The sequence below is a fragment of the Brachyhypopomus gauderio genome, chromosome 10, assembly GCF_052324685.1.
Source record: "Brachyhypopomus gauderio isolate BG-103 chromosome 10, BGAUD_0.2, whole genome shotgun sequence".
Taxonomy (NCBI): domain Eukaryota; kingdom Metazoa; phylum Chordata; class Actinopteri; order Gymnotiformes; family Hypopomidae; genus Brachyhypopomus; species Brachyhypopomus gauderio.
Window position 1 is genome coordinate 18097912 of NC_135220.1, and position 21577 is coordinate 18119488.

General features: G+C 44.1%; 1 protein-coding gene across 4 annotated transcripts in view; it reads left to right on the forward strand.

Annotated features, from left to right (window-relative positions):
* The first annotated feature begins 495 nt into the window (after positions 1–495).
* Positions 496–21577, forward strand: part of frem2a (FRAS1 related extracellular matrix 2a) — a 61555-nt gene continuing 40473 nt past the window's right edge. For all 4 annotated transcript variants that reach the window (XR_013133735.1, XM_077020132.1, XM_077020133.1 and 1 more), the window contains exons 1-4: positions 496–5606; positions 7828–7917; positions 14798–14944; positions 20699–20929. Coding sequence is in view for 3 of the 4 variants with exons in the window: in XM_077020132.1 (XP_076876247.1) it covers positions 629–5606; positions 7828–7917; positions 14798–14944; positions 20699–20929 (5446 nt within the window). In the remaining variant the exon portion in view is untranslated. The remainder of the gene's footprint in view (positions 5607–7827; positions 7918–14797; positions 14945–20698; positions 20930–21577) is intronic.

Genomic DNA, 21577 nt, shown 5'->3' on the forward strand with positions numbered 1-21577 from the left:
TGGAGCTAAAGGACACACACCAATAACGATAACTAGCGCCACTTTATTAGGCCAAAAATCCTGTTTAGTTTTGTTCAGATTCTTTTTTTTTGTATTTATGCATGAAGTCTTACGGCTTCGTTTATTTATCCATGCATACGGGGTTATGCATCTCAATAGGTTTAGTAAAAATCGTCTTTAAAATTCGCATGTTTTGAATACTGTTAAAAAACCGGACAGCTTTAAACTTTCACATCATTTAGGAACATACTGTAGTTTTTAAAAATGCCATTGCAATGTATGTTTGGGTAAGTGAAATTATCTTCTGCGTGTTCTAAAAGATAACTAATTGCAAATATATTTAAACCAGAGACCGTATATATATATACGGTCTCTGATTTAAACGGACAGTCTCATCCAATAGAAAGGGGCAGGTGGGCGTGTGCTTCCCTCTCCTGCTTTACACGGACCCAAGTTAAATCTGAGTGCGCGCGCCGCTGGTATGAGAATGCCACCTGCGCGTGCAGGATTGTGTATGGGGTATTACAACTTTCTGCGCTTATTTCCTACTGGATTCAGTGATCAGGACCGTTTGTCCTCGCGCAACATTTTCGTTTGAGTGAACATCAGGTCCTGTCCGCGGGATAAAATGATGGAATTCTACATATTTTTTGTTCTCTTGCATTCAGTGACAAGTAGTTCTGCACACGGACTTAGAAATGACGGATTGTCGTACGCGTACAGACCAGAACTGTCGGAAGACGCAATACTTGTGGCAAACAACGGGATACGTGTTCCTTTTGGGAGATCCGTTTTCATTGATCCGATCAACGATTTGGTGATTGAAGTTCAGCCGGGCGATAGGTGCAGAGTATTAGTGCTGGATAACGACCCGCTGTTTCAAAGACCGGGGCATCTTTCTCCCAAAAAGTTCCCGTGTGAATTCGGTCCCAACGATGTGAAATACTCGCATTTTGGCTCCAGGAGCCCCGCTGGGGACAGAGTGAGACTGCAACTCAGGTACGATACTCAAACTGAGACTATTATCATCCCCTTCATGCTGGAAGTAGAAGTCCTTTTCACACAGCTGGAGATTGTTACAAAAAATGTGCCTCTAACTGTTGATAAACTACACGGCACTAGTAATCCAATTACCAGAAAGATACTCGAATTTACATTTGATAGAACATCTGAGCAGTGTGTAGTCGTGTCGTGGGCGGCTCGTAGCGCAATACCTAGATACGGTAAAGTTACTGATGAGAGAAAATTAGAGAATACGATGGACTGCGATGCATTTCTCAGAGCAAATATTCGCTACAAGCACACTTCTCTTCACAAGTCGCCAGACAGAGACTACATTCCAATGACCGTAGAGCTACGAAATCAAGAAAATATTGTACTGAAGCAAGAATTCTTTCATATCATGGTCCGCATAAAAGAAGGATTAGGGAACACTCCTCCCAAACCTAGCTTTGTGGCAACGATGATGGTTGAAGTTGCTCAGTTTGTTATGACAGCTTTGACTCCTGACATGTTATCTGCTGAGGACACTGAATCTCATCCTGACGACCTCATTTTCAATATCACGTCCCCTCTTTCATATGAGGAAGGTTACATTGTGAGTACAGATGATAGAAATTTACCATTAACAACTTTTTATCAGCGAGACCTAAAGGACCTGAAGATAGCGTATAAACCTCCGTCCTTGGACTCGGATACAGAAAGGATATTTCAAATTGAGATTGAAGTGTTGGATACAGATGGCGGCAACTCTGATCCTTTTGCTTTCATGATTTTTGTAAAGCCAAGGAAAACCCTTGCTCCAGTGGTGACTAAAAACACAGGACAGCTCCTATATGAGGGTCAGTCCAGACCTCTGTTCACTCAGAACAATCTAGAAATCAGTGACGAAGACAACCTGGACAGCGTGAGGGTGGCTGTGGTGGATGGTCTTCGTCATGGCATGCTCACTGTTCTTGGTACCAGCAAAAGACATTTCAGTCCAGCCGAACTTCAGACTGGCATCGTTGTCTACCAGCATGATGGTAGCGATACTTACAGTGACAACATCGTTTTCAGAATGACAGACGGCCAGAATGAAGTCGAGTTTTTGTTCCCTATTACAGTTGTGCCCACTGATGATGAGGCCCCCATTATTAATGCCAACACAGGACTCGTGATATTTAAAAACCAAACTTTGCCTGTTTCCCCCATAATGCTTAGTGCTGCTGATATTGACTCAGAAGATTCTCTTATTAAGTTCACCATTGAACCTCCGTTCTCCACTATTGGTGAAGTGCTACTAAGGCAGTCGGAGGCTCCCGAAGACCCTTCCTCATGGAAATTCAATGTTGAAGACGGTGTGTATGAGAAGGCCGTGACAGAATGGCTGCAGATGGACATCACAGAAGGAAAGCTGTTCTACAGACACACAGGGCCTCACATCATCAAGATGGAATCTGATCAGTTTATCTTTAAAGCCCAGGATGATGCTGACCCTCCAAACCAATCAGATGAGAACATGTTCTTTATTAGGGTTCTTCCTATTGATGATATCCCACCTGTACTTTGTCCCGGCACGACTTTGCAGATGACAGTCCACGAGTATCAGTTGACTCATTTTAGAAAAAATGTTCTTTGTTATACTGATCTGGATTCTGTGGCCAGAGACCTGAAGTATATCATAACCCAGCCACCGACTGACACAGATGAAAATCATCCAGTTAAATTTGGATCAGTAGTTTTAACAGGACACCCAAACACTGAGGTAAGAGAGTTCACTCAGGCCCAAGTGGACCATCATAAGATTTCCTACAGACCACCAGACACTGTGCTGGGCATCACACCACATGTGGTGCAGTTCCATTTCACAGTTGAAGACACTGCAGGAAATGGTGTCGAAGAAACCTTCACCATATTTCTACATCCTGTCAATAATAAACCACCACAGATAACTAACACTGGTTTTTTAGTCTTCGAACAGGGAACACACATAATCACAAATGCACAGCTTGATACTACTGACCTCGATACAGATAGTAAACACATTTCTTTTACTTTGAGGCAGACGCCACAGCATGGTCAAATTCAGCTTAACTTTGCTGATATGGTCAAAGGAAATGCTTTCACCTTAGCAGATATCTCTAAGGGAAGAATATCTTATGTTCAGAATGGAGATGAGACAACCAGTGACTTCTTTAAGCTGGATGTCAGTGATGGTGTCCATGTGGTACCAATTACAGTGAGAATAGTAGTGAAAGCCATCGATGATGAGATGCCAACTCTAACTTTCCCACATGGTACCATTGGTTCACATCTGGATGTGCTAGAAAATGGTGCAATTGAGATCACCACCCGTGTAATCCAGGGGAAAGATGAAGACACAGATGACCTCAGCTTGACCTTCATGGTTGAAGATGCCCCTGCATTTGGAGAGATTCTGGTGAATGGAATGCTTTCTAACAGGTTCACCCACGCTGACATAATCAGTGGTTTGGTGGTGTACACCCATACCAGTGGTGAGATTGGTCTTTCCCCCAAGCAGGATTATTTCAACCTGACCCTCAATGACATGTCTGATGACTGGACAGTAGGGGGAAATAAAGTAAGTGGAATTCGTGTTCATGTCAATATTCTACCAGTAGATAGCCAGACCCCAGTAGTCAACGTTGTTCCAAAATTTACAGTCCTTGAGGGTGACAAAAATACAATTGGAAGTCATCAAATAATGGTTGAAGATGGAGACACACTCCCTGAAAACATTTTGTGTACTATCATTGTCCAGCCAACATCAGGTTATGTAGAAAATATCTCCCCAGCGCCAGGTTCTGAGAAGTCCAGGTCGGGAACAGCTGTCAGTGCTTTTACTATTAGAGATGTAAATGATGGTCATATCCTTTATGTTCAAAGCATACATAAAGGAGTTGAACCAGCAGAGGACAGATTCACATTTAGGTGCTCAGATGGTGTAAATTTCTCAGAGAGGCAAATCTTTCCCATTATAATTATCCCCACCAATGATGAGATGCCAGAGATATTTACAAATAAAATTTTGGTGATGGAGGGCATGAATGTTCTCCTCGACACCCCTATCCTGAATGGAACCGATGCTGATATTCCTGATGAAGAATTGACTTTCATCATTTCAGAACCACCCAAACATGGCTTGATCCTCAACCAGTTGACCACTGGGTCCGTCCCAGTCACTAACTTCACTCTGGAGCAAATCAAGAAAACGTCTAGTATTATTTATCAGCATGATGATTCTGAGACCACAGAAGACAAACTAAGTGTAATGCTGATGGATGGCAAACATAGTGTGGAAGGTACGGTTGGGATCATAATTATTGCAGTAGATGATGAGACTCCAAGATTGGCAATTAATGATGGTTTGGATATTGTAGTTGGTCAGACAAAAGAGCTAAACAGTAAAATTCTGAAGGCCACTGATTTAGATTCAGATGATGACACACTTACATTTATAGTTAGGAATGGTCCAGGCCAGGGCATTCTGCAGAGGAAAACACAACTTTCATTTGAGAACATCACAGTTGGAATGAACTTCACACAGACTGAAGTAGACCAGGGTCATATACTCTACATTCACAATGGGCAGGAAGGTATCCATGACCTATTAAAGTTTGATGTAACAGATGGCACAAATTCACTAATTGATAGATTTTTTTACATCACTGTTAACAGCATTGACATGGTGTTCCCCGACGTTATTAGCAAAGGGGTGTCTTTGAAAGAAGGTGGCAAGGTGACACTTACAACTGACCTACTCAGTACCAGTGACTTCAACAACCCCCATGAAAACTTAGTCTTCTCCATCACCAGAGCACCTTTGCGAGGGCATCTGGAGAACACTGACACACCAGGAATGCCCATTGTGTCCTTCACTCAACTTCAGCTGGCTGGAAGTAAGATCTTCTACATCCACACGTCAGATGATGAAATCAAGATGGACAGCTTTGAGTTTGAGGTCACGGATGGCTACAACCCTGTGTTTCGCACCTTCCTCGTGTCGATAGTTGATGTTGACAACAAAAAGCCCGTACTTACAGTACATAAGCTCCTGGTGACAGAAGGCCACACCAAACTCATCACACCATTTGAGTTGGCCATAGAAGATCAGGACACAGCTGAACACCTTTTGAAGTTCACTGTCACCCAGTTGCCTGTCCATGGTAAACTGCTTTTCAATGACAGCCATCCAATTACTACCTTCACAAAACAGGACCTGAATGAAAACCTGATCAGTTACAAACATGATGGCACAGAATCGACACAAGACAGCTTCTCTTTTACTGTTACTGATGGAACACACACAGATTTCTTTGTCTTCCCTGACACGGTGTTAGAAGCTCACAGACCTCAAAGAATGCAAATATCTATCATGCCTGTAGATAATGGTGTACCACAAATAGTGGTAAACAAAGGCATTACCACTTTGAAAACCTTGCCCTCTGGTCACCTGGGTCACCATATCACCAATGAAGTACTAAAAGCAGAAGATAGGGACAGTGGCCCAGGCTCCCTGTTTTTTTACGTCACCACGCAACCAGAGCATGGCTACCTAATCGACCTTGCGAAGGGAAATGATGCCATCAATACCTTCACTCAAGGTAAAGTGACATTTACACTATATTATTATCCTACCTATAGTTAAATACATTGGAGTTTAATGCTATGAAATGGTTTGTGTCATGTGTGGATATTATGTGTTGTGAAGAAATAATATGTTGAAAGAATTAGATGAGTAGAAAAAATTGTATATAATGTTTTAAATATTGCTCATCATTTTTCAGCTTTAAGATTTATATGATTAGGATGTTATATTGTAATAAGGCAGATGCTTGTGTGTCTGTGATGCAAGTAATGCAATGGCTGTGTCCATTACCGTGTTTTATATCCTTCATATTCTTAAAAATACTTCAGAATTTTCTCTCATTGTTAAATGGTTATTTATGGCAAATGGCAATGAAGAGTGACATAGAAACACACACGGAACAGAACACACTGAGAACAGAACACAAAGAGAACAGAAAACACGGAACAGAACACACACACACACACACAGAACAGTCAATAAATATAGCAGTCATTTACATTAGGTATTCATTATAGAATTGATTTTATTTTCGATATCAACAGATGCTTTTCATATCAGACATAAGGGTAGAAATACACTTATGATCTTGGACAACTTGTACACTTATGCTTTAAATCTTTAAAGGCAAATTCTTTAATAAACAAAAAATCACTTTAGCCTTTGCTGAAATCCCAATCTAATAGTTATGATGTGTAACTATTGAAATACCACACCAATAGATGTGTCTAGCCTTTAGCCTAAGTACCATACCAATAGACGTGTCTAGCCTTTAGCCTAAGTACCACACCAGTAGATGTGTCTTTAGCCTAAATACTTGGTCAGGAATCTTGAGCCTTCACGTACGCCTTGTTGCAATTCATGATTCATTAAGCACACGTTGCCTTGAACGCCTCTCTGCCAGACGCTAACTTCAAAAGAGACCTAATCTTTTACTTTAATTTGGACTTTATCGGTGAACAAGAAAGTGTTTAATGCTGCATTCACTGATTAGAAAAATGTTTAAAAATCCGTTACCCTCAATTAACTAGTTTGGCACTTTTATCATTTATTACTTTAGTTTATGTTATTGTTTAATTATACTTTAATGAGCAGACATTAAGGCATTACTGAAGATCATCATGTCGTCATGTCAATGAAAAAACTCACAGAAAAGCAGTGACATTCATCACTTTAATTTCCCAACGGACCACATTAATGGTGCCTTAGAAATAAGGTTAAACGTAGTTACAAAAGAAAAACAAAAATCAGATTGTATTAGAAACATGGAGAGTCCTACATAGAGTTAAAAGACATGATGATAACGTGTATGGCAACTTTTTTCGCTTTATGTTAATCACTTGCCGACAGAGAAAATGTTAAAATATCAATGTAAACATAATTACATTCGAAGTTTAAAATGATGTCGCATCTGCGTCGACGCATATGTCCTGACTTCCATCGGCTTTACCTTCTCAAATGAAACGTAAACATACTCGCGCACGCGCGAGAGGGAGCGCGCTCCGTATTCGCTGGAAACTAGAGAGCCTCGGCAAACAGGCTAATCAGAGGAGGCAGCGGAGCAGGAGGGACAGTGCGCCTTTTTATTTACAGAGCCTCTGCCCGACGGGACACTGTCACGTCCTGGGCGACTTCCGATAAATATTTGACGACGAGAGGCCACTCTAGCGAAACGAGAGTGGACGTGTTACTTGTGGTATAAAGAGAAGCTGTCTGTGTGCATAGGGAATCATAGATTTACAATTTTATGAAGCTTCTTCCTGCGGTGTCAATAATGTATGGCCCGTGGAGTGGAGGGGGAGTGGGTGTGATGACGATGTCATTTCCAGTCTTTCTTTCACTTATAATTTCACAGTGAGATGCCAACGTGATAGGTGCTGGAATACGGTCTTTAAAGTTTTCAGCTCTGTGTATCATTAGAAATCCCGCATCACCTGTCCTGGTGCTGCTGGGACAGCTTTCTTGGCATCAGCCTCGTTTTGCTGTATGAAAATTACTTCCTCATTTTACTGTGAGGAAATCAATGGAAAAATTCCCTGACGCTGTGGCAACGTGAGGCACGCATGATGACAGCCAAGACTCCTCTGATGCAAAATGACAGCAGACTGAGCTCATCACAGATGTTCAAGTCATTGAGTATTTCTGAGACTGCTGGCATACTTACTTTGTAGACTACATTGATGGGTCTTCATCAAACACCAACATGATATTTACAGGCATATTTTCTGTCTTCTCAGCTGACATCAATGACCTGAAGATCTGCTATGTTCTTAACGATAAGGATAATGCCACCAGTGACACCATCCAGTTCTCAGTGGAAGGCCATGGTAAGACTTTTACATATTTGCAATGCTTATGCCTGAAAAAAGATGCAATTTTTGAAAAATTAACACCTGCCACAATCTTGTAAAACTGGTGATGTGAAGTTTGAATGATCTTTACATGTATGTTTCATTAATGATTTTTGAAATCATGAATAAGGTCAATTCTAAAAATCTATTTCATGTGAAATGTGTGAAAGATACACATTTCTATTCCATTCACTTGTGGCATAAATAGTGGAAGATTATGACTGAGAAATCATGACATTTGTTATACAAGTACTTGCATAAACTTATTAAAATAAAATAATATTTATTAATTAATAATTTTGGAGGAATTGAATTCTTTGCTTTCTTTCCAAGAGGGAGCAAAGAGAAACCCAATGAGGTCTTGTAGTGGGGGGGCTTCGGCCCACCAGTCTCCCAGTATGGGAATCAGTATGGTCCCAGTATAGTCTCTGTCAGAGCTACAGAAAGTCGAGCTGCGGAGCTGACACTAGCCCTTCAATACAAAAGAGTGTTTGATATTTAAGACCGGAGGCAAGATGGTAAATAATTGCAGCTTGGGGGTGGGTAAATGGGCTTCAATCCTGTCCAGACTGACAATTAGACTGAGAATTAGAGGACTCTTATTAGAGGCTTCTCAGCACGGGTAGATGGGCAAACATAAGCCTTCGGCCTATGAAAACAGACGGTTCAAACTCTGTATTTTTCTGTTAAAGGAAGCCATTTCTGTCCTATTCTCTCACAGTGATGCTTAGCCATTTTTCACATGGCTCTGATGGGAGAATTGCCATAGTTAGCAGTTGGACAAAATGACTACATTCCCTCTAACACATTTACATCTGGAGTCTCTAGCCTTGTGCAGGATTTTAGCACCATGTGTGAGGTAGTTTAGTTCCACGTGGCTTCACGTCACCACTCCTCCCACACCCCCCCTGTACCCTCACTGCGATTCCTGTTGAGAGTTCTCCGTCTGCTTGTCACTCATCCCAGCCTGCAGGGAAATATGTCAGTCCTATTGTTCCTTTCTCCATCCAGACAGGCATGCTGGGAGAGAAATAAAGAGGCTTTAACTTTCGCCATGTGTCGGTGTGGGTTAGCATACCTCCGCTGTGCCATCCAACACCACTGGGGTTTATTTCTTCGCGACTTCTTGGCGACTGCCTCGGTCCACCAAAGCCGATGCCGATTCTTTTGCGAGAAACTTTGTACTCTAATCTGCGGGTCCGACTGGCTGCTGCTCAGAGATTACAAACACTGAGCCACCTTTGCCCATGCGGAGGAACAGAGCTAATTAGACAGCTTTACAGAGATCTCGCAGCTTCTGGACAAATCAGGTTCTGCGGTGCTCGGAAACTCTTTGTTGACTCGCAAGCCAATTTTACAGCCAGTCAAGCGCAGAAAGCAGCAGTGGGTTGTATTTTATTGTATTCAAGTGGAATCCTGCATCTCCCACCTCTCTGTGTGTATACTGCAACATACGCAAGCCCTGTGCCGTCACACACAGCCGCCCATGGCTGTATATGGCCCGATGTCATTTTCCATATCTGTCTGCGGCCAATATCTTGTCATTCACATTTTGGCCTAGACGCTTCTTTCTTTCTCCCTGTCAGGACTTTATCTCCTCTAGCTTCAGGCTATGTCTTCTACATTCCGTCACACACCTATGCCCCCTAACTATTTTTGCAGGAACAGATAGACGCTTTGAGCAGAAAGCCCCCTGGTCGTCTCTTACAGGTTCAAACAAATGCAGCTTTCCCTGGCCTGAAGGGTAAATAAGTTGTGGTCATTCATGACGTGTTTCTCTATAAGGATGCGCTTGTTTATATCCTCCTGTATATCAAAAAGAACAACACACATATGGCTTCTTGATTATGCCGAGCCGGTGTGTAAACAAACTTATAAGAATTATATTTAACTAACAATATGAAAACGTAAATATGCATATGCATCTTTGTTTAGAAAGCATGCAAATTATTAATTTACCTGATATCAGTGGCAGCATAATGAATTGGAATTAAAGTTTTGAAAAGCAGTACACTTATAAGAAGCATTAAAGCGCTTCACTAGATGAGGCACCATGAGAGCAGACTGACTCAGTGGCTCATGGGCTGAGTTTTTACTCTGCACTGCAGGATTGAGGGGCTCTGTTTCATTTTTTGTCAACCCCCACCTCAGCCAACGTAGGTTTGTCACCGCCATCGTCTCCGACAGCCAGAACATGTCCTTCTGTATTCAAAGGGGGACGGCATGCGCTTGAAAAGAATCCCGACCTTTTAGCCCGAGGGTGACCCCCGGCGATCTGGATTCACAAAGCCCTCGGTGCGGCGCTGCTTGAGAAATGAAGTCAGACCGAGCGGCGTATCACAGGAGCGTGACGGACAGGATCCATCAGATTTTCACAAGTTGCTTTTCGTGCGCCAGCCGTAACCTCGCCGGTTGACGACCTTCCACATGGAGACAAGGATCTTGAATCACTCCTGGACTGTATAGGCCGATATAGGGACTAGTGTGGGGCTCAGGGCCGTATGGAGGATGCTGGCCATGCCTGAGGTGAGGGGGTGCGTGCTGGATCACCCTCGCTCAGCTGTGTGAGTCACCAGCTGACAGGAACACTAGCTCAGTCTCCAGCTGAGTGCTTCCTTTAGCCCCTTGAAGCTCTGGAGACATTTTATGCAATAGCCACATGTCTGCTGCTTTACTCTGTTTTATCTTTGAACCTGCTAGGAAATGAAACGGCACTTTTGGTTGTAGGTGCACTGGAACGGACTGTGTTTTACTGATGCTGACTGAGGCATGTAGAATTTAAGATTATTCTAATGCGCATATTACCATTTTTTTGTCTTTCATATTTTCCTGAAATGCTTTATGTTTGCTGGATTGGGTGGGCGACCTGATCTTAGCCTGAGATATTTGACAAATATACCCATACCCATAGGAATCAGGACAAATCTCAAGAGTTTAAGGAATCTGAACATTCATAGATCCATGTAAATTTATGGTTCAAGTTGTTTGAGTTTAGCCATTGGTGAGTAACTACTGAACATAGAATTTTGGTTTAGTTTTGAAAATTGCATCTGGATGTGATATCCAAATAGCACATACTCATTGTTTTATCCAGTGTCTTTGCATATATCTTATCTACATACAATTCCTTATTATCCCCAGGGGCTGCATTTCTGTTCTGCTGGTCTGTTGATTTAAAGCTTTCTCCTTTATTCTGATGCTTTTAAAGATTTGGATCCTGCACCCAAATTGCCATGGGTGACAGTTAGTGCTGTTTATGTCAGTAGTAATAGTATGTTTGTTGTTTAAAAAATGCGAGCAATAATTAGTTTATCAGCTTGATAGCTGCATTGTCACAAACCTCAGGGGTTTCCTCCCTCCCAGTAGCAGACCGTCTGAAAAGCTGGGCCTTGGTCCAGAAGACCAGTGATTTGAAACTGAGGACAGATTGGTTATGGGATTGATCTGGCAGCTGGGCAGGTTGTTGTTGTAGCTGTGTTACTTGGGGGTGGACTAACTCATGACTGTCCAGGGATGATGTTGAGAGGTAACCGTGTCTCTCTCCCAACCTGTCTCTCTCAGTCCGTATTCGTTTGGCAGTGACAGACAGTAAGAAATTATTTCTTTTTGATTGCACAAATAAGGCCACATGCTGTTCTAAGCAGAAGTGAAGATTCCATCCATTTGTCACAACAGACAATAATAGTCTCTGACATACTTGCAAATCAGCATTGAGATGTTTAAGGTCCCCCTGAGATTCACTCATCTGACAGTCTGTCGGAGGGTATCCACTTACTCTATCATTAAGGCTGCTCCTCTGTGGAACAGAGAAATTTGATTCGATTTCTTATTTTCCCTGTGCATTGTGGGTAATGGGTGGGTAAATGTGTGTTTTGGGTGGTTGTGTGTATGTTTTTAAATCTCTTAATGAAAAATGTATTAAATTGTTTTTTTCCCATCATTTATAAATATGTATAACCCTACTGTTGGATTTAGCACTGAGAAATTCGAGCTGTATATGATTGCAGCTTATTGTAGACAGTCATTTTCACAAGCAATGAGTTGAAAAATAGTTAACCTTTTTTTAAAAATTCTTGTAGCTTTTCAATAGCTTGACAAAGCTATTGATAAATATACATTAGCCTACATTACAGAGTCTACTGCTAATCACAGTTGACAGCCAAATGTATGTTTATGGGCTGCTCTCTTTTTTGTGGTTGACCGCAGCAGAGAGTCAGAGAAACAATGTTTCTGCTCTCTCTTTTTTCCTACAGTCAGAGTCTAGGCTAGAGTCTTTTTTACTAGAGTTTCCTAGAGTCTCTCTATTTCCTGGAGTCAGAGGAACAGTGTATCTGCTCTCACTGTTTCCTCCCTGACTGTGACATCCTGATGGCCTCATTGGCTGTTGGAGCCCCCGAACCTCATCACGTCTAGGGGAATGTTGTGAGCTTCCGGCTCCTTGTCCATCCACTTCTAATGGGTCCTTGGGTTCTGCTGCCTTTCTCCAGACTCACATATCACCTCTGAAGCTATGAATACAACATCTTGACACTTCTCCCAGTACAGAGATGGATGTAGGAATAATAAAATGTAGTATAGTAAACTTTATTTATATAATACTTTTATTAAAGCGAAGTTCAGAAAATGCTTAATAATGCTTCAAAGGACAGAATTAAAAGCATGTGTTAAACTAAAAAAAAAATATATATATATATATTAGTTAAACTAAGTCAGATTTTCTGAATTTGTTTGCTATTTTGAGCAGAACCACAGCTCCTCCCTGTGCAGCAGGCCAGATGAAGACACTTGTCAAATGATCCCAGGATTAATCAGCGCCTTCGAGTATGTCCGCTGATTTTGTTTTGATGCGTAATGCATACCCAACACATCTGATGTGAGTGGGAGGATGTGGTAAGGTAGGCAGGTTTTCCTCTAGTGTTTAATCTCAGGAGGGGTGATGTTCCTGGCCGCCGTGAGTCAAATCTTCATCTAAGGTAATTAAATAGCTAGAGGCAGCTGTGCAGCACACACACTTTTTCATCCCTGGGAAAATCACATTTGTTGATTCCAACCAGCCAGTTTAATCTCCAGAGATCCCTTGACCGGTTCCACGATTCCCAGATTTGACTAGCGGATTCACGATAGTCTTGTCGTCAGTGGCAAGTGGAAAGACGTTTAGTGGTAAAGTGAGAGGATCACCCTGCAGAATAAAGCTACTCGTGTGTGATCAGCAGGGCGGCTCGTGTCCTTAGTGTAGGCAGCGTGTTGGGAAGTCCGAGCTGCACAGGGCACTGAGTGGTCGTGTGTGGCCGCCGTTTCCGTGTGGTCATGTGTTTTTGGTCTGGTTTTTGGTCTCCTTTGAAGCATTCAGCGCTTCAGTCTGATCTGAAGTGTACAGGCCGATGATTCAGTCTGATCTGAAGTGTACAGGCCGATGATTCAGTCTGATCTGAAGTGTACAGGCCGATGATTCAGTCTGATCTGAAGTGTACAGGCCGATGATTCAGTCTGATCTGAAGTGTACAGGCCGATGATTCAGTCTGATCTGAAGTGTACAGGCCGATGATTCAGTCTGATCTGAAGTGTACAGGCCGATGATTCAGTCTGATCTGAAGTGTACAGGCTGATGATTCAGTCTGATCTGAAGTGTACAGGCCGATGATTCTGCTGTTGTTCTCCATTTTCATCGTGGTATTTATGCCCAGAATCTTTTGACGTGGAGTATAAATTGATGAAAAAGATGAAAAATTTAGAAGAAGGAGTGGTGTGAGTTGACAGAGGTTAATTTCTATATGACAGTACACTTTGTCCCCAGAACTAATGAATAAAATAGCAAATGCTTAATGAAAATGTATTCATTTTTATGAAATTCTTTCTTTTTAATGTAATTTTAATACACAATTAAAGGCTTTACCAACAAAGCAATGTCCTTGCTGGTAACAAATATGTCAGCCTTTTATGTCCCGCTTATTTTGAGTTTGTTCCTATTTTCGCCAAGACATTCAGTAAGCCCTGTCACATTTCTTGCAGCCAGCATACCTTTATACCGAGTCACATACACAGGGAGAAAGTACCATGGTGTTGGAGATGTTCTTGGAGATGTTCTTGGAGATGTGGGGATGTTTGATGTCAGCCGTGAGCCCTGAAGCAGCGTGCTAGGCAAGGCCGGCGAGTGCGCACGGCGAGTCTGCACACAGGTCTGACAAAGCGGTGCAGGGGAAGTATGGTGGTGGATGATTAGGCACTAAATTTAATGCTAACCTGAATCCTTGTGACTGAAATCCCAAACGGCTGAAATACTGAGCGGCCCAGCATGCATAAGAACCAGACGGGGAGCTTATCTTCACACACATATGGATTTTTCAGACATGACATGAATCTGTGTGTGTGTGTGTGTGTGTGTGTGTGCGTGTGCGTGCATGCATGCTATCAGTCTTCTCTTTTGGGGAAATGTATGTGTGCAAACAGCTGTGGCTTTGAGGGTCTTAATTGAAACACCATTGCTGAAGTTGTATTTGCTTTAAGAAGGTCCAGCTTGTTTTTGGTTCCAACCTTTGAATTCTGGGATGGCCTATCTGTGCCTTGGTACTTCACTAAAGTCATGGCGACCTGGGATCAGCCTCAGAATGCAGCCACACACCTACTGTGACCACCTCACCCAGTCACGTCATTCACAGGAACTTACCAATTTGACCATTTGAACGTTTACCCCTGCTAATCAGCCACTACATATACATTAGTCCTAGTTTTACACTAATAGGACTTAATCCTAATGATTTTTCTTTTGTCTAATGCCATGTTGGGAAATGCCATGGGAAATGATAAGGGAGGTTATACAGTGAGCGTGAAGTGTGTGTGGGCTGTTGTGACCTTCCAGGAGGCAGCAGGCTGGAGGGACTGAGCGTGCAGGTGGACTGGGCCTGGATCTCCCTGCAGAGCCCCCGGTACGTGGTGGATGAGCAGGCCGGACTGCTGGAGGTGTGGCTCCGACGACGAGGCTACCTCGGCGAGACCTCATTCGTGGGTGAGTGCGTGATGGGCGTGTCCTGTTTCTACTCTCGTCCTCCTTGCTCATTCACTCATGATGCTGAACGCCCCGGTCGGTGGGCGGGGCCATAGCAGGAGACGCATTTTGTATTTGTTTTTTTCCTCGTTTGTTTGTAAGTGGTTTTTGTTTAACACTGAACAGATTCAGAGTTGATGATATGAGCCTAAATGACAGTACTGTGCTAGTCTACAGTAAGCAGACTTCAGAGGACAAAACCCAGGACAGAATTTCAGAACTGCAAATCTTTATCACTCAGTTGAGTCTGGGCTCTCAGCATGAGTTGCTATTGCTCAGGCGTTCTTGCGGTGGTTTTTATCCACTGTTTGAGATGTTTTTGTAAGTCTCAGGGACTGAGATGAAAGCTTCATTCTCTAATATCTGTATATAGACAGAATGACTTTGTGTGTATGTGTTGTGTGTATGTGTTGTGTGTTGTGTGTGTACCTTCTTATCAATTTTTGCCATGAACTAGAGCCCCTGTGAGGTTCACATTTCCATCACTGAGGTGTTTAGTACATACATGGTTTATGAATATGTGTATGAGTCATTGTGTGAAAAGGGAGAGGTTCAAACTCACACAATGTTTTAGAAAATATATGGCATTAGAGATCAAATACAGCAATCTTAAAGTACTACACATTGTTTTACTGTACAGTGCTGAGATTCATGAACAGTTCGATACATTTGGCCTCATCACACAGCATGAGTTACACTCCATGATGTTTTCACTTGACTCAATACCATCTAAGCTGTTTTTAGATCCACTACCAGCAACTGAAGACTCCATTGTGAAGGTCTTTAACACTTCGGTCATCTCCCAATTCCACTTTAATCTTGGTGTCATTAAGCCACAATTGATACACACAATGCTGTTTATTTTTTCAAAGATTTTAGAGCAGGTCGATGCTGACCATCTCTGCTTCTGTTAAAGTAGCAGTTATAATTATATGTTAGGGTTCGGGGAGCATAACACAGAATCAGTACTGAATAAAGTGCTTTCTGAGGTACTGCTAGCAACAGATTCTGTCAGTTCTTTCATTGACTATTAAATAATATCAATATAATAATAATTGTAATAATAATAATTAGTATTATTAATAAGATAATAATAATAATAGCTAACCTGCCCATTATTTCATCATGACTTCATCATCTTTCATCTTCAGTGAAACCAAAAATGACAGCTAAGGATCTCGGCAGAACAATGCGGTGTCTGCATTTTATTAGCACATAAACAACATGCTAAAACAAATGCATACTTGCCTGTTAATCCCGAGGGTCAGTCTCGCCTGTTAATCCCGAGGGTCAGTCTCGCCTGTTAATCCAGAGGGTCAGTCTCGCCTCAGGCTCTGATAATTTTCTCACATTGCCCTTTGTTTTAAAATCAAAACTAACATATTTGCTCAGTTTGTCTTATTCATAGTCCACTGGTTCTATGTAACTGAAACTAACATATTTCATATAGATTGTTTTGCTAATTGTTTTTATTGTGACGGGCAGGTGTGAGCAACAAAAAGGAAGCGATCACGCCAAGTCTCAGGGAAAAAGGGTGGTTTAATATAAAGTGTGCAAACCTAAAACCCATGCAATAGATCCAAATTAAGGATATAATGACCAGCGGTCAACTGGTACAAAGACAAGACATATATAGACAGACAAACGACCATCAGGTGGGAACGGATCACGGGCTCCGCCCACCTGAGGGGCGTACACGACGTCACAAAACAACAACAACACAGCCGCTGTGGACGGAGGCGGCCGGTAGGGGGCCGCCTCACCGTGACATTTATTACCATAATTTACAAGTTTTATTATTTGTTTGCTTCTTATATTTTATATATTTATATTCTCTGTGGAAATGTTCTGTATGCAAATTGTATTGTTGTCCTAATTGTATAATCAACGATCTTATACTATTAGTCTTTGATGTGTTATTTATTTTTGTCTTATTTTTTATGACTGCAAATTGTCATTATTTTAATTATGTAAAGCCCAGATTTTGGACTCATTTACATTTACATTTATTGCATTTGGCAGACGCCCTTATCCAGAGCGACTTACATTTTTATCTCTTTTTTTTTTTTTTATACAAGTGAGCAATTGAGGGTTAAGGGGCTTGCTCAGGGGCGCCTCGGTCATGGCCTCAGGTCTGGGGATCGATCCCACGACCCTCCGGTCACAAGACCAGTTCCCTACCACCAGGCCATGACTCTTGGTGAAGAGAGGCATATATAAATAAAGATGATGATGATGATTATTATTATTAAATGCAGACAGAAGGGCTACACATGAAAACCAAAGCACAAATATAGGATGAAAGGAGAGTAGAGACTCAAAGATGTAAGAAGTAAGAAAACTGGTATAAAGGTAAAGGAACTTTATTAGTGGTCATACTAATATGAAAATGAACTTTCTATCTTTAGAGAGCTGAAGACTCATTTGCCCATTGTCATGATGTATGTAATCAATCAAATCATTATGTAAATGAACTATTCACTTTCTCTAGCAGTCAAAGAGAAATGTTCATCAGGGGATCATTTCAAAGCTTAATATAAAACAGGAAGTGTAATGTGTTGCTCCCGGCAACCCTCTACTTGTCACATCTCAGTTAAGAATACTGTTTATTTTTAATCCCCCGCCCCCTTCCTTCCACACACAACCCCCCCCTCCTCCACCCGCCCCCTTCCTTCCACACACAACCCCCCTCCTCCACCCGCCCCCTTCCTTCCACACACAACCCCCCCCTCCTCCACCCGCCCCCTTCCTTCCACACACAACCCCCCCCTCCTCCACCCGCCCCCTTCCTTCCACACACAACCCCCCCCTCCTCCACCCGCCCCCTTCCTTCCACACACAACCCCCCTCCTCCACCCGCCCCCTTCCTTCCACACACAACCCCCCCCTCCTCCACCCGCCCCCTTCCTTCTACACACAACCCCCCTCCTCCACCCGCCCCCTTCCTTCACACACAACCCCCCTCCTCCACCCACCCCCTTCCTTCCACACACAACCCCCCATCCTCCACCCGCCCCCTTCCTTCTACACACAACCCCCCTCCTCCACCCGCCCCCTTCCTTCTACACACAACCCCCCTCCTCCACCCGCCCCCTTCCTTCCACACACAACCCCCCTCCTCCACCCGCCCCCTTCCTTCTACACACAACCCCCCCATCCTCCACCCGCCCCCTTCCTTCACACACAACCCCCCTCCTCCACCCGCCCCCTTCCTTCTACACACAACCCCCCCCCTCCACCCGCCCCCTTCCTTCCACACACAACCCCCCTCCTCCACCCGCCCCCTTCCTTCTACACACAACCCCCCCCTCCACCCGCCCCCTTCCTTCCACACACAACCCCCCCTCCTCCACCCGCCCCCTTCCTTCCACACACAACCCCCCCATCCTCCACCCGCCCCCTTCCTTCCACACACAACCCCCCCCATCCTCCACCCGCCCCCTTCCTTCTACACACAACCCCCCTCCTCCACCCGCCCCCTTCCTTCTACACACAACCCCCCCCCCCTCCACCCGCCCCCTTCCTTCCACACACAACCCCCCTCCTCCACCCGCCCCCTTCCTTCCACACACAACCCCCCTCCTCCACCCGCCCCCTTCCTTCCACACACAACCCCCCCCATCCTCCACCCGCCCCCTTCCTTCCACACACAACCCCCCCCATCCTCCACCCGCCCCCTTCCTTCCACACACAACCCCCCCTCCTCCACCCACCCCCTTCCTTCCACACACAACCCCCCCCTCCTCCACCCGCCCCCTTCCTTCTACACACAACCCCCCATCCTCCACCCACCCCCTTCCTTCCACACACAACCCCCCCTCCTCCACCCACCCCCTTCCTTCCACACACAACCCCCCCCATCCTCCACCCGCCCCCTTCCTTCCACACACAACCCCCCATCCTCCACCCGCCCCCTTCCTTCTACACACAACCCCCCATCCTCCACCCGCCCCCTTCCTTCCACACACAACCCCCCTCCTCCACCCGCCCCCTTCCTTCCACACACAACCCCCCATCCTCCACCCACCCCCTTCCTTCCACACACAACCCCCCATCCTCCACCCGCCCCCTTCCTTCCACACACAACCCCCCTCCTCCACCCACCCCCTTCCTTCTACACACAACCCCCCCCTCCTCCACCCGCCCCCTTCCTTCCACACACAACCCCCCATCCTCCACCCACCCCCTTCCTTCTACACACAACCCCCCCCTCCTCCACCCGCCCCCTTCCTTCCACACACAACCCCCCATCCTCCACCCACCCCCTTCCTTCCACACACAACCCCCCCATCCTCCACCCGCCCCCTTCCTTCCACACACAACCCCCCCATCCTCCACCCGCCCCCTTCCTTCCACACACAACCCCCCCATCCTCCACCCCTCCTCCCCTGAACCTCTTCACCCATCTACCTCTCCGCTCCTGTGTTCTGCAGCCTTGTTACGTTGAAGAGCCCCCCGCTGTTGCAGAGACGCCATTAGAAGTGAAGCTGTTCCTCCACCCTGCTTTCTTCCTCCTGCTTCCTTTGCTGGCCACATCTCAAGGCTTTTCTTCTTTGATGATTCTTTCCCCACACGTTTCCTGTATTTTTCTCATCGTTAAGGGCATGCTGAGGCCATATCGTATATTGAATGTAAAATTATTATTTTTTCCTCCATGCACTGCCTCCAGACTGTAATCAAATGAAGGTAGAATTCTGATTAGGAGGAATGTTTATTAAACTTGCGAGGAGAATGCTGAAATCGGAGCAACTTTCGCCATTTGGGTCCTTATTACTGTAACAATATGGCCAGTGGAAGCTGATTCCAGAACTTCAGTCATATTAGTCACTACTGCCGTCATGCTCACAGTAGTGGTAGATTGCTGTATTTTCAACTTAAGGAACATTAAGCTATTTCAGAGAAAAACATTAATATTTTTCTTGCTTTCTTAAATGTTATTTCTAGTGGGCTGATTTCATTTTAATTAACTCTCTTTATAGTGCCTCAACAGGATGCGCTTCCATGTCAGTGTGCCGTTGTCAGATAATAGCCGTCTAATTCTGATGGAGCACAGTGTGATGTGTAGAGGGAAGATTAACTCTGCTATAGGCCTGCACTAATCCTGAAGCCTGAAGCGATTTAATTACGCCCAGCTGTTTGGGTGCTGTGACAGAAGGGATCCTGCCGGTCCCCGTGCTGTGATGTGACTGATCAAACACCTTTCGACTGGGGTGCCACAGGTCTCCCCTGTAAGCAACCACATGTGAGCCTCTGCCAGGAGAACCAAGAACCAAGTTAGAACTTTCATAATGGACCTCGTCCTTAAATCTTATTTGCATCACTGAGACGCATCGTTCATTCTGTGTTGTTAGTTTTCCATTCATCCCCTTCTAAACCATCTTATCCTAATAGCACCATTACATGTGCTTTAGCCTTTAGGGTACTGGGATCAGAACTTGATGAAAAAGAATAGAATAATAAAACAATAGCTGTAGTTTATAGATATTTCACAGCAACAGTCATTTTCTCTTATAAAAAAAACAGATGGAATTAATTTCTTATCCTAGATTTAGTAATATGCCTGTTTCTGCAGTCCACTGATATTCAGATTTCATTGGCTTGAGAACTGCTAAGCAGGAAAAATCAATGCAATCTTTTCCAGTGTGCCAGACAGGTTGGGTTCACCTTTACCTTTGAAAACTCCTTCACTTCCTTCATATCCATGTTCTTCTGAAGGAATCAGCACCCTGGACAGCAGCGCAGAAAAGGAGAGGGACTTCCAGGTCAAGTTCCAGAGGCTGGTACAGTTCAACCCAGGCCAAACCACCGCCGTGTGGCAGGTGGAGATCCTGTCCGACGGGAAGTACGAGCATTCCGAGACCTTCCACGTCGTCCTGTCTGAGCCGGTCATGGGGGCTTTGGAGATGCCAGCAGTCGCCACAGTTGAAATCGTGGATCCGGGAGATGGTGAGAATACCAATTTACGCTAGTCGCACAGTTTTCCCTAGGGCTGCATTTTTGTACGATTTTTACTTCTGCACTTCATTTAAGAACTTGAAGCAGCCAATGTAATAACCACTTTTCATAAATCTCAGTGGATTTTCTCATTAATTTGGCAGGACTTTTAAAATTGGACAATCTAAACCAAAATCTTTCTGACAGGCAAAGTCCAAACCCAGAAATTACTGCCTTCTGTCTGACAGAAGAGACTCCGCAGTAACTGGCTTCACATCACTGGGTGGTTAAAATACATTCATTTTCTTCAGCTTTTTCCAGCCACGCATTTTCGAGTAATCTACGTACGATACATAAAGAACAGTGCTCTTAGAATATTACTCTTTTTTTTTTTTTTTAACAACACGTCAGTTCAAACGTTTATATTTGTGGGTTCTTAATGTTTTACTGTGCAAAGTATCAAGGGGAGATGCTGGATTGCTTTTGAGCGTCACAGCGTGGTGTCCGATCCTCTTCCCACTGCTCTAAAAAGCACAAGAACATTAAGCCTCATGTTGAAGATGTTGATTTCTGTTCTTTCTCCAGCTAGGCCCCAATTACGTCAGCACTGCATCGTTCCCGGCCTTTATGTCCCGTAGATACCTCCCCTCCCCCACACCT